The 12,855-nt window shown below is 40.7% G+C and overlaps 1 protein-coding gene across 9 annotated transcripts in view; it reads right to left on the bottom strand.

Annotated features, from left to right (window-relative positions):
• Positions 1-12,855, bottom strand: part of LOC100742957 (talin-1) — a 50,496-nt gene that overhangs the window by 25,824 nt on the left and 11,817 nt on the right. For 2 of the 9 annotated variants that reach the window (XM_024370906.2, XM_024370905.2), the window contains exon 2: positions 11,600-11,701. The exons of 1 other annotated variant lie outside the window; for it this stretch is intronic. Coding sequence is in view for 3 of the 8 variants with exons in the window: in XM_033323491.1 (XP_033179382.1) it covers positions 3,553-3,579 (27 nt within the window). In the remaining 5 variants the exon portion in view is untranslated. Of the gene's footprint in view, positions 1-3,523; positions 4,056-5,823; positions 6,646-11,599; positions 11,702-12,855 lie in introns of those variants that run through there. 6 more of the 9 variants (XM_033323486.1, XM_033323488.1, XR_004462634.1 and 3 more) reach the window with 5 other exon arrangements.

Here is a 12,855-nt window from a genome sequence, read left to right as displayed (position 1 = left end):
TTTTTTTTTTTTTTTTTTTTTTTTTTTTTTTTTTTTTTTAGAAACTTTCAGACGTCTTTGAAACGATTGGACTAACTTCTTTCTCTGCCCAACTCTTTCGTCGGGTAAAATTCTCATCGACCTCTTACTTTCATTTTTTTCATTTCCTCTTTCTAACGTCGAATGGAAGCCTAATTTTAGTCAAAGCGGAAGGTACTTTCCATCGTTAAAAATTACTAACAGAAAGAAAGACGAATTAAAATAAACCGGCGAAAATATAAATAACTAAATTATTTCGAATACGAGTGATTCCAGTTATTTCCGGCAAAAAAGCACATTCCGGTATTTAGTCAAGATTAACACTTTTTAGTTATTTACAGACGTATTCGTGCAAATGAACGCGATCAAAGCGAAATTTACTTTCAGTTTGCAGCAATACAAATGCAACGTGGCATATACTTTAATCGCCGCATTACGTATCAATTTAACGTCGTTACGTTAACAGCGAATATTCAACTTCATTGTCCTTTCGCTCCCTCAAAGGGAAGTTCAACCCTTTCGCTTAAATTCGATTCTATATGTAGCCAATTTCACCCATTAACCCTTCCAAGGCTAACGCTTGGCAATGTTACAGTTAGAAATGCTATTAAGAAGTCAGTCAGGTAGAGTAGATAATTATTAGTTATTACGAATAAATTTTTGTGTATAACGTAGATTTAGATAATAACGAGTCTATCGACGCTGTTTGCAAACCCTGTTTCCCTTGCCAACCAAAGCACGTGAAGGTTCCCAGCCGCGAGGCATCCATGTGTCACGGATGATCAAGAATCCCGATTATCTACCTCGACGATCGGTGCGACTGAATTTCGCGAATGGCGCAGCAGTAGCAACTACACAGCATCCAAGGTATCTAATTGGAAATTGGGCTACTCCTCTGATACCCAGGATCGTGGAATGTCGGCTGACGTGGACGTTGACTGTCTTCGTTTCCGCTCCTCCTGTAAAGATAATTAACTATCCCTGCGAAGCTGCAGCACGGATTCACGTCTATTCTCCGCTGTGTCCTCTTTATCTCCCCCTTTCTCTCTCTCACACACTATCGTGAAAAACCACCTGGAAATTCTGGCACGTTCGCTAAAACGATAGAAAAGGAAGAAAAGAGAGAAAGAGAGAGAGAGAGGGGAGGGGTAAAAGAGCAATTCGACCTCTATCGGGCGGATCTTTGTAATATTCGATTCAATTCCACGCGTCCCGCGATGACAGCCGCCTGTTAAATATAATCATCGTTCGATTCGTGTACGTCACTCGCGTATTTATCGCTGTCATCGTCCTAACGAAGTCTCGATCAACGATCGACTTGAATAAAGCGGACGATCAAAAACGGGGAACTCTTTACAAGGCATGCAATTGGAAAGATTGTCTCGTTTTGTGTTAAATTACGACGCGTGTTTTTTCCAATGGAGAACCGATTATTTACGAGTCCGATAATCCGGAACAAACATTCACCGAGATTGTTTCGATATCGTGTCGGAAACGTTTATAGAATTTGTTTGCGTAATCAGTAAGCGAATCTATTCGGTCGATTCTAATCGAACGATAGATTACGTGTGACGATAAAAATACGTAATAACTTACATTTGGGGTAATTACATAGAAGAGGGTACTCCTCGCCCGTTCCAATGATTTTCAAATATGTTATCGAAAGCGTGATTTCAAACAACTTTTCTTCTATACGTATAACCGCGACTCGGCTTTAGTTTCCCAGGTATTCATACTTTTGCTACTTTTTATCTTAATGTGAGTTAGGTTCGGATTACCTTTATGTACGGACACGATGATATTATACGTATGTATATTCGTAGCTCTCGCGTAGCTAAGCTGAGTTCCTTTCTTATCTCCCTGTGGTTCCAAATCGAAAGATGAGACGTATGAACCCATCGCGACATCAACGTACCTATAACATCATCCGTTGATAAACCTAATCCAACCTAATCTACACCAAGATAAAAAATAGCAAAAGTAGGTATTGTTACCAATATCTTCGATACCTTGAGGAATGTTGACCTTAACGACATATCTGAAGATCACTAAAATCGGTGAGGCGTACCCTCTTGTATATAATTATGTACCCAAATTTTAATCCACTACCTTGGACTCTATCGAGTACCTCATATTCATCTTTTAAATTTCATCTATGCATTCAAGTGAGAGTAAGTAACTGGGATAGGCTTTGAATACAGCAAAAAAGAAGTAAAATAGTAAAATAAGATCTGAAATATAATCGACGCCTTAACTTTCGTTACAAAGGGAATACATACATATTTCAAAATAGCTGAATGTTGTATAGATGTAATTAAGAAATGTAATTACGTAATCTAGAAAAAGTGCAAAAAGCTAGATGCGTTACGAGAAGTTGCAACTACGGAACTTTCGTTATCTATTCTTTTTGACAATGTTCTTCCACAAGATTGAATACGTTTCATACCATGTGGCCAGCATCAAGCTATACCAGCACATAACGCACGAACTATGACTATGCGTCTTCGTATACAAGTATGACGAACAATGAACGATGCAACGAACAGTACTTCAACATATTTGGTATCGTACCATCCATCAACTTCGGTCTTTCTAATTCCTCTATCTTCGACGTATTCTAATAGTGTCGTGTATTTTATTGGATTAACGTGTTTTTAAAAGAAATAATAAAATATTTCATTTGTAAATGGATCTGATAATCGATGTCCCACTTTTTATCTCTGTCTTTCTTTTAAAAAGCAAAGAAAAGAAAAGTTGGGAAGAAAAATTTGAAACATAGGATGATAAAGGCGATCGATTTATGCAAAAAGTGAAATGGCTCTGTTAGAGTGACGAATGCAATTGCACTTTGCAGCTGCACCGCTGGACTAACGAAAAAAGTACGATTATAGAAAGTTAGACCTCGTTAAACCATTCAACTTTTTTTTGCCGTCGCTTTTTCCTATTTTCAACTGAAAAAGAGATATGGCCTGTCCCAGTTACGAATTGCAAATAGAAAGCTTATCGTTCGATCGAGATTCCCATTAATAAATCATTCAAAGGATAATAAAGAGGTACCTCAAAACAATTATCATTAATCTCGAACAGTGTATCTATGATGCAAGATCCTCTTAAATTCCTGTATCGTAATTGAACTATTTTATTATTATATAATGATATTTCGGGCTTAAAATATTCCTAAACTAGAAAGTAAGGTGTTTTATCCCTTCATGAATAGAAATTACACGCGATATATTTAGGCTACCTCGTAAAGCGTTCATGTATACTCGAGATTCTCATTTAACCTCTTAATGTCCGAATCTATTTACTCTAATCGCGGGTTATTTCGTATACATGATAATACATGGCGTAATATAAGTATGAAAGTACAAGAAAGTACGAGAACTATCAAAATGTAAAAATTAATTTACTGCAAGAATAAATTTGTTAAATTAAACTTAAAAATAAATGCAAAGAAAAGCAAGTAGATAGAAGTAAGCGAAAGCTTGGGAAAATTCCAACTAACCTATATGTATATTGTTATACAACACTCACGAAACTGTTGTTCGAACTGATGTCCATATAGCCACGAACTTTCCCACAAAAATATCACGTTAAATTTCAAAAATGATGTTCCAATATCATCCTCGAAATAAATGCAAAGCTAGCTGAATAAACGTGACCAATAGAGAAGCTAGAAGCCTTCCTGTATGCAAGATCGAACATCAGTCGCACCATCTGCACCATCACACGCGACTGTAAACACCCTCGAAGCATTGCGTCGCCGACTCGCTTTCGAACGGAGACAACAACGCGCTACGTATTTCGTCACTCGGTCGCGTCAAAGTCAAGGATCCATTTGGAGCGAAAAGCGTTCACAAAACCCGGCACAACGTTTCAACATCGACGATCGACCGACGAATGAACGAGTCATCGCGAACCGCCGGCCAAATCGAACGAACCGATTAAAAGACACGCGCGTGATTCGAATTGTTCGATGGAATCACGAGCAGAGCTAACACGTTGTGCCGTTAGACCGGCGATCGGAAACTGAATGCGTCGCGGTCTCGGCTGGGACTCGAATGTGACCGAGAGGATTGTTGGGAAACCACCCCTCGAGCCATCGGAGAGGGGGGTAGGGACAAGGGGAAGTAAATAAGGCCCGGGTGGGGGAAAGGAGACGACAGGAGGGTGCTAGTGAATTCACACCGGGGATGCTCGGAGCTTCTGCGCACTATTGCCCCAGTAACACACCCCCGTAAACCAGCCGTGGAAAATTCGAACAACGTGCGAGCTGGAACAAATTCTCTGTTTTCGTCGGGCACTCGTGAGAAGCAGAGACAGGAAGTGGCCGTTTCTGCGGTATGGAAACGGTCAGTTAGAATCTTCAGAACGCTAGATTCTGGGCTGGTTTGGTCGAACCCGAGGTATTCGCTGCGTTGATAACGCTTGTTTCAAGGAAAACGAACAAAGTTTAAACAAACGACGAATATATTGGGAAATACTTAAATATTCTTTGACGTTAGTACGGTACTGTTCAGAAAGATAGATATTTCTATAAAATTTTCCTATTCCTATGTAAAATTTCCTGTGGAAATCTTTGTTATTCTCTATTAAAAATATCGATCAAGCGATGAAATTTGCTACCTAAGTTGCGTTTGAGATAACATACAGAAACTTAGTAAATCAAACGATAGAAACTTCGGTACCTTTAAATTAGAAAAATCTTCTATTACAACGTTGATATTAAACCTTATATCGCGAGGAGATCGATCATAGAGTAATCATCGAGTTAATGCGTTATCACGGTTAATAACTACCCCGTGAACCCCAAATTCCAGCGACTTATACTTTTCAACCCCCCAGGGTGCCACGTGAAACACAATACGTGGCATAATTGCGATTCGCCAAGCCACTAATTGGTCACAAAAGCATGGGGTTCGGTTGACAGGAAACCCACTATTTAGATTTATCCGGAAGAACGATTTAATTGTGGCCTAAAAAATATACTCTTGGAAACCCCTCTATTCTGACCATTACCACCCCCTCCCTGTTCGACGACTTCGACGAAGGGAGGAAAGTTGACCCTCGCATTATACTATCTGATTTCGAGACCTTCGAGATCGTCTGTTGCGATTCATCCCTCCCGATAATTGAGTCCCCTATCTTGATTGTTTCACGGCAATCAATTGCTTTGTTCGGATGAAAGAGTCTCGTTTGTTCGCTTGTCCAGGAAACTTATCATTTTTTCTTCCCGGTTTTTTTATAATATCACGAACGAATAAAGTTTGCTAAGATTATTCGAGACAGAGATAAGTTTCGCGGAATTTCTGATCGATGCTGCGACTATTCTACATATAATAAAACTTTCAACACACCCCTAAAATTGTCTTGTTCGTTTTAATGCAATCTTTGCACGCGTAAATATCTTTTTAACTAAAATTGGCGCACTTTCTTAATTCTCACCAAACAGATGCAGAAAAATTTCCTGACTAACGTTTCCATTCGAATACTTGTCACGACATTTCTGCAACGTAGAAATGTTTATCAAACTTTTGAACAATCGATTTCAAATTTTTCAATCGGGATATTCCTAACGAATAGAGCTTGTTACTCGATTAACAAGCCAGAAACAAGATTAACAAGATTAACACGATTAACAAGAAACAGAATGAAAGTTCAGTGAGCCAATATTTATCCTAGATTTAACAAGAACAAACCAACGCACAGAAAAGATATCGAGTGAAATAAAATTACCAATACTACCATAAGATACGTATTACAAAATATCAACAACACGTGTACACGCATGCGATTTTTACTCACCGGTCGAAACTCATGTTGCACTCGTTTGTCTCGATTTCCATTTGGATTACAGAGTTTCTTCTGTTTGTCGCTGGATTTTCGTACGAAACGGCACAAAGCAGTTCAAAAAACTTCAGAAATTTTCTTTCTCACCGTTTTGCTCCTTCTTTGCGACGATTGTATCGGTGTGTATGTGTAAGAGCGCGTGTTTGACACTAGTTTCAATTTCGCAATAAAGAGAACGGAGAAAGAGAGAGAGAGAGAGAGAGAAGTTTTGTGAAGTTCGAAAGGCACAGAAGAGGACGGACGAGGTTTTCGTCGAAATTTCGTTAAAAATCCGAGGGAGAATAGGGGAGGAGAATGTCGGGATAGGGATAAAGTTTCAATGACCCTTAAACTCGAATTAAGGCAACTGGTTCGCGCACAACGGGCACGAAGCCAATTCGTAAAAGTAAGCTCGAAAGGTGAAACGAAATTTTTCGATCGAAACTCTGCGAACGGTGAGTTCGATCGGTTAAAAAGATCACAGTTTCGGTAAGGCTCTGACCAGTCGAGATAGTCATCTGTACGAGTTACGAGAGCAGCGTGGACGGCCTTTTCCACAAAAAGAAAGAAGAAAAGAACAAGGTGAAATGAAAGCGTTAGCTTATTGTCACCAGGTCGAATTTGGACGGCACTTTAAGGCACGGGAGATGTTTTCCTGTCGCGACAGCCCTACGATTACCGATTAAAAACAATACCGACGTAAATTATTTTCGAAATAAATGTTGAGTAAACGTGGGCGAACGAAGTTACATTTCTCTGTGTTTGAAAACGAGTAAACGATTCTTTCGAAATTTATGATTTCCAAGATTCGGAAAAATAAGAAGATAAACATTTGAAAGAAATTCTATTTCTCTGAGATAAAAATATAATACGTACTATACGCAGTTGAAATAACCGAAGTCACGATGTAACAGAATTATCAAACGGGAACAAGAAATAAAAAATGTGTTACCTCGAAAAATGCGAAGTACCCAGACAGAGGCAAATCTCGAAAGAAACCTCCAAATTTCCAAACCAAAGACACTGAATCGACACCCAAGTTGCGAACGGTGAAAGAAAATTTAAAAAATACTCGAAAGGAAAAGAACTTATCTTAAATCGTAACAAAATGAAAAATCAATTCGTCCCCGAAGAAAATTGGAAAACTAACGACGAAAACAAATCAAAGGACGCGTCGACGGATGATTTTAACGGAGTCAACGGGGACCTTCAACCGAGGATAAACAAATTTCCGTAACGAAAAAAGGAAAGAAAGGATAAGAAACGAACAAATATAGAAGAGCAAAGGAAAACGAATGGAGGAAACAAGGAGATAATAGGAAGGACGAATTTTAAATTGAAACTGAAGAGACCGAGAGAGAACTTTGGTACTCGTGATGTTGAGGGGCAATGCAAGGACGAGGACTAGGACGAGAACAAGGATGTTACCCCGACGGCTGTCGCCAAAGAAGTGATAGGTCTGCGGCCTTGCGCGCGGTACCCAAACCAAAGACACCACCAGAGAGGATGCACATGCGCCGATAGAACGACGTTGACTCAACACGGCGATTGGTCGACACCGATGGTGGTAGTTTTCCTTCTACCCCCACTGAGTTTGAGTCGCATCCAGCGATCCAGCCACCCCTCTTGGGCATCGTCGCGCTCGCATACATACGCGCCAGAAAGAACAACGCTTCTGTTGAAATTTCAGTTAACAATATCTACCTATCTTTCGCCACGATCTTCTTCATATTTTTTTCTTTTTAACTTCGAGGGATGAGAATTTGTCTTGATGTTTGGTGATCTAAACGAAGTTGTCAAGTAACATTTTTTTAAAAAATGTATCAAAGAATCATCTTGCAGTACCATTTTTTTCGCCTTTTTGTCTTGACTAATGGACGATGGAAGTTTTCCTTGGGCTTTGATAATTAAAGAAAGTCGCAGCTCCTTCTCTTTTGATACAACGAATAATAAAATTTTAAAAACGAATTTTAAAACGAATAGTATAAATTTTGGGAGAACGATATAAGCTTGATTACGATGATTGTTTCGACATGAAAAATAAATGTGACTAATCCAAAGCTATTTCATTAATGAAAACTCCGTGAACTGTTTCCGTATGTAAACCCTGTAAGTAAAATCCAAAAAGAATCTAATATTCCGGAAAAGGGGAGAAACAGCGTGCAATCTTTCGCTTTGGATAGGGCCAATTCGTTCGATTAATCTCTTGTCAAAGGAAGACGAGCTTTGAGATTCCTGGATCAGTCGAAAATTTTCATAACGATTTTGGTAATTTTCTTGGGGCCGAATTTAAACAAGCAAGCGCACAAAAGGTTGAACGAGGATCGGGCTATAGCAGATGAGGGGGTGCAAAGGGATGGTAATGCGAGTTCGCAGGAGGGAGGTCAGCCATCGAGGGGCAGGAGAGTGTCACTCGGGAGCACGACGTGTAAGAGAATGGTCACCATCCCGGGGGGTGAATTGAGATGTACAGGCAATTTATGCAGCGGCACTTTCGTTCGAACGTCAGCTAGCTGACCATGAATGCTTGCAAAACAGTACGGGGATGATAACACCTTGCATCCTTCGCAAGCAAGAATACGATCTTCCTTTCGTCAACAATCGACATTTTGCTCCTTTCTTTCCTTAACTGCCCGACTGAAGTAAGTAATAGATTGATAAATGAAATTATTAAACTGAATTATCATTTCTCTTTGTCAACGTACCGTCAGTGAGATATTTCGTGTTTTATATCTGAAAAGTATACAATAACAACAAAATCGATTGTAACTTTATTTCAATAATTTAAGAAGGAAATTGCCGAAATGCCGTTGTTCCACGAATGTTCTGTCATCCATTAAGTGGTTGAGGCGAAATTCAACGAAATGTCATAGTACAAGGGATGATTCACCCTTCTAGGGCCAAAAATGGATTAGTTCCAGAGAAGCAGAGAAGATCGAAGCGTGAAGCAGTATAATATTCCGCGCGAATGCGGTAAAGGCTGTTTTATTTCTTTCTAGCGATACACGATTCAATCATCTCGCAGTTACTACAAACTACAAATCTTCCATCCAAATAATATTTATAAAATCTAAGCAAAAGCCCGGGCTATTACCGGACCTAAAATTAAGTAGAAACCTGAATTTCCTTCGAACGACAGCGTCAGAGATTCAAAGAGAACGAGGGGAAACTACCAGGTTTCGCTATCGAAACACGTTTAAGGGAGCCGCAAGGTGGTCCGAAACAATTGTGAAACACGACGAGGGTGGATACGATTTACTCTGTTAAACGTAGGAGCGAGGGGATAAGAGGAAGGAAGGTAGGAAAAAGGTAGAGCGGGAACACGTGGGGTGGTTTTCTTCAGGGACAAAGCTAAGAACCTCGCTGAGAGTATCCCTTTTTCACGGTTTTTGTTCACTCCTTCCGCGTCTCTCTTATTTTCTCGATTGGACTGTCCCTCTCTCGGAGCCATCAAGCCTTATCGTGGTAGCGTCAATCACTCTCTTCGTATACGGTCCAACTTATCGTTCGATTAATCGCACTGACAATGCGCCTGTCGATCCAACTTACCGCCCGCCCTAAATCCATATGGCCCCGACTTCTGATGCAAAATTTTGTTCCCGAAAGTGCCGCTTCGTCCAAGTCGATACACCATGGTCGAGCTTAGAGATACCGTTAATCGGGCAACGTGACGCGGTGGCCGCACACGCGTCAACCTTTTTAGAAGTACGTTTTCATTAAGCACGCTCGGTATCGTTGGTCTTCGATATATATGGAATATAACGTTTACACATATTCTGAAACATTTCACGCTATTTTTCGACGAACCGGCCGATATATATTTGGAACTACTATGATTTATACACTTTCTTATAAGTAGAAGATGGAACTTGCGATATTGTTTAAAGAGATTTTAAATTAAAAGATAATCCACCGTAGTTATACAAGCGACTATAGTATGAAACAATGTAAAAATTTAATGTTCCCTGCAGTTAACAAAAGTCGATGAGAATTTAACGAGGAGATAAGAAGAAAAAAAAGGGAAGAGAAGGAAAGTAAAAAAGGAAGAGGGACGCAGGAGCTCGAGGTTACGTAAACTCGCCATCCCAACTTCCAGCCGGTCGTCAGCAAAACCGGAAGTGCTGTATGGATCAGACTTGGCGCGCTGGTTGTTTGTTAGTAGACGACTTTGTACAACAGTTCGTATCGTCGGCGCCAAAATGTCTGGACCATTACCATTGGCTGCTTGTTTAACCTCACCGAGATACGCGTATTCTGAACGGTGTGCTCGTGCATCATGATAAATCAATGTGTCCAATCGCGTCCTTCCTAACAGCCAAATTAGCAGTCTCAAAAGCTCAAATTTTTTTCATTTCTGCGCTACGCTGGCTTTCTGGCGAATGCGATTATTCTGTTTCTAGTAAATATCGTTTAAATATCTTACTTGGACAGATGAAAAAATATAAAACCTGGAAACGATAATCGGATGTCTGACATCTGCTCGATATTATGAATCTTAACACTTCGTAGGCGATCTGTGTCGCTGGTCACGGTCAACTCGTATCGATAATCGTTCTAAACTCCATAAACATCGGATACAAATAATACAAATTATTCAACAACGATACGCGATTACTGCTGTCATAAAAATTCATGCCCGACAAGATACCGATACGATATATTTTCCGATGTATCTTTCGGATAATAAACTATGCAATTTACGATCAAAGTCCTAAAACGACTCCAATAGCGATACGAAATAGTAAACAAATTCAACGCACGCTAAACGCCGTTCGCGTGCAAAGCACGACAGATGCGTAGATAGATCAACCACTACGAAACAGAGAATATAGATACTTTAACGAGATACGAGCGAAATCAGTCGGCAGAGATCTTCGACTTTTGGCGGCGTTCGCAACGGTTCGTTTAGCACTCTATATTTGATTTATGAAAGATACTATATGGGAAATTCGACAGTATCGACGTATTGCGTCATAGCACTGGATTCACTTTTCACGGACGTTGTTCGTACAAATTTCCAAATAATTCTAAGAACAAGAGACGCCAACTTTCGCTTCTAACCCTTCGAGCCGAAAATTTCAACCTTCCCTCAAGAATTTAATTTCGCGAAGCTCATCCATGCTCTACCTGAACTTCGTCCTCGTCTCCACGCCCCGTATCCACTACGATCCACCAGCTGAATTTTTGCCCGTTCCAAAAAAGTTTCAAGCTTACGAAACGTATACGAAATCTTTTTACGAATAAAAAATCATTGTCTTCTGCGGGTCTTAATAAACTTAATCGGATCCGTGTCGTATATACAGCAAAACCACGGAATCAACCTGCAACCGATTCGCTGACAAAGGTGCGTGTGACCCGAAGAACCCTCGTTCATCATGCCGGATGCCTATTCAAATTTTATGGGCCATATTTGTCGCAATTAAGTATCGCGTTTTCGGGCTTATGGGCCAGAAGTATTCCATATTGGTCGCAGGAAGGATCGTTCGGCCGGCTATCTCGCGGAATAGAGATAAATTCGTGGACTTGACGCGAGGGCAGGGTCCGCAGGGCTGAGTTTATGGGATACCGCGGGGGTAGTAGACACTTTCACGATTCGTCTGACTCATAGTCGACCGAGAGGGACGAAGAAAGTCGGAGAAGAGGCCGCAGAAGCGTGTAAAGCTTTACGAGGATCTCGACGAGAAAGCGAACCGGCCACCGAGCAAACGTGATTTGCAAATCGGAACTGACTGCTCGAATCGTTGGTACTTACAGTTTAAAATCGTTTCTCTCTTACGTCGCGGAATACTTCGTTCCTCCTGCGTGCGTGTGTGTCTACAACTCTTGCAGCTTCTTTCTCAGGCACTTCTGAAAACTAATCAAAGTAAACCAATTACTTTTTATCTCTTTATATAATCGTACTTTGTTGCGATTTAGTATCCGATCGATTAAAATATTTCGTTTGAAATAATTGAACGAAGCAGAAAGAAAAGTAGGAACTTAGACAAAATGCCATCGTGGAACGCAAAGTCACAGGTATGAATATCTAAAACTAAATCCTGTCGCTCTTACTTCGAGTAATCGATCTATCGTGTGATTCGTCGGATTTGAAATTCAAAGCCGACGCGCGGCGTGAGACGCGCGAAAAACGCGGCCACAATTTGAATAACAGATACAGAAGCACTGAATTATTCTTGGCCAGAACAAAGGGAAGAAACGGCCGGAAAGAAATCATATCGATAACTCCGTCGTGCAACGCATCGAGCGAGTATTAACTTCTTCGAGAGGAAAGGCGAAAGGTGGAGGGATGAAGGGAAGGGGAAAATTTTCTCCCGGAGGTAGAGCAGGTGCAACCGGGACTGTTCTGACACGTGACAGAGAAGAAGAACGAAAGAAGCAAAAAAGTATCGTTGACCGAGAGAGTTTACGGATCGGCTGAAACGTCAGAGGACCAGGAGAACTCTATTTTCGCGAGACAACAAGCAAGACGGCGCCAACGAGATTTTCGCAAAATTCAGCATCCCCGAGAACAAACATCGAACTCGAAGACGACAATTAACGGACGAAGCTTGTGCAAAGACAAGATGACGAGAGAAGAAGTAGATATTCTATAAAACGAAAGGAGAATCGTCGATCGTTTGGAAGATTTTATGAGTTAGCTATTAACCCTTCGCTACAGATTTCCCTATCTTTGCCATTACCACAGACGCACGGTCTTTCAACTTACTCGATAATTTTATTTATAAAATCACCGTTACGATACACAAAGATTGATTTGATACGATTACTAATCATCGGGATAACCGTAGAAAAAGAAATAAAGAAAAAACGATATGAAAGAAGCACGGATGAACGAAAAGAGAGGACGGTTCGAGAGAGAGAAAAAAAAGTCGAGAGAAGAGATGCAAAGGGAATGGAGAACGCTAGAACGAGGAAGAGTAGGGAAGATAGGAGTTGGAGAGAATCGAGGGAGGTGGGTGCTGGCGGCGTTATGGCGGGGGGCGGGGGGGGGGCGCGCGCGGCGCGCGT

This window comes from Bombus impatiens, unplaced genomic scaffold (assembly GCF_000188095.3).
Source record: "Bombus impatiens unplaced genomic scaffold, BIMP_2.2 scf_1055, whole genome shotgun sequence".
Classification (NCBI taxonomy): domain Eukaryota; kingdom Metazoa; phylum Arthropoda; class Insecta; order Hymenoptera; family Apidae; genus Bombus; species Bombus impatiens.
Note: the sequence above shows the minus strand (reverse complement) of the source record. Positions and strands in the feature narration are given on the sequence as shown.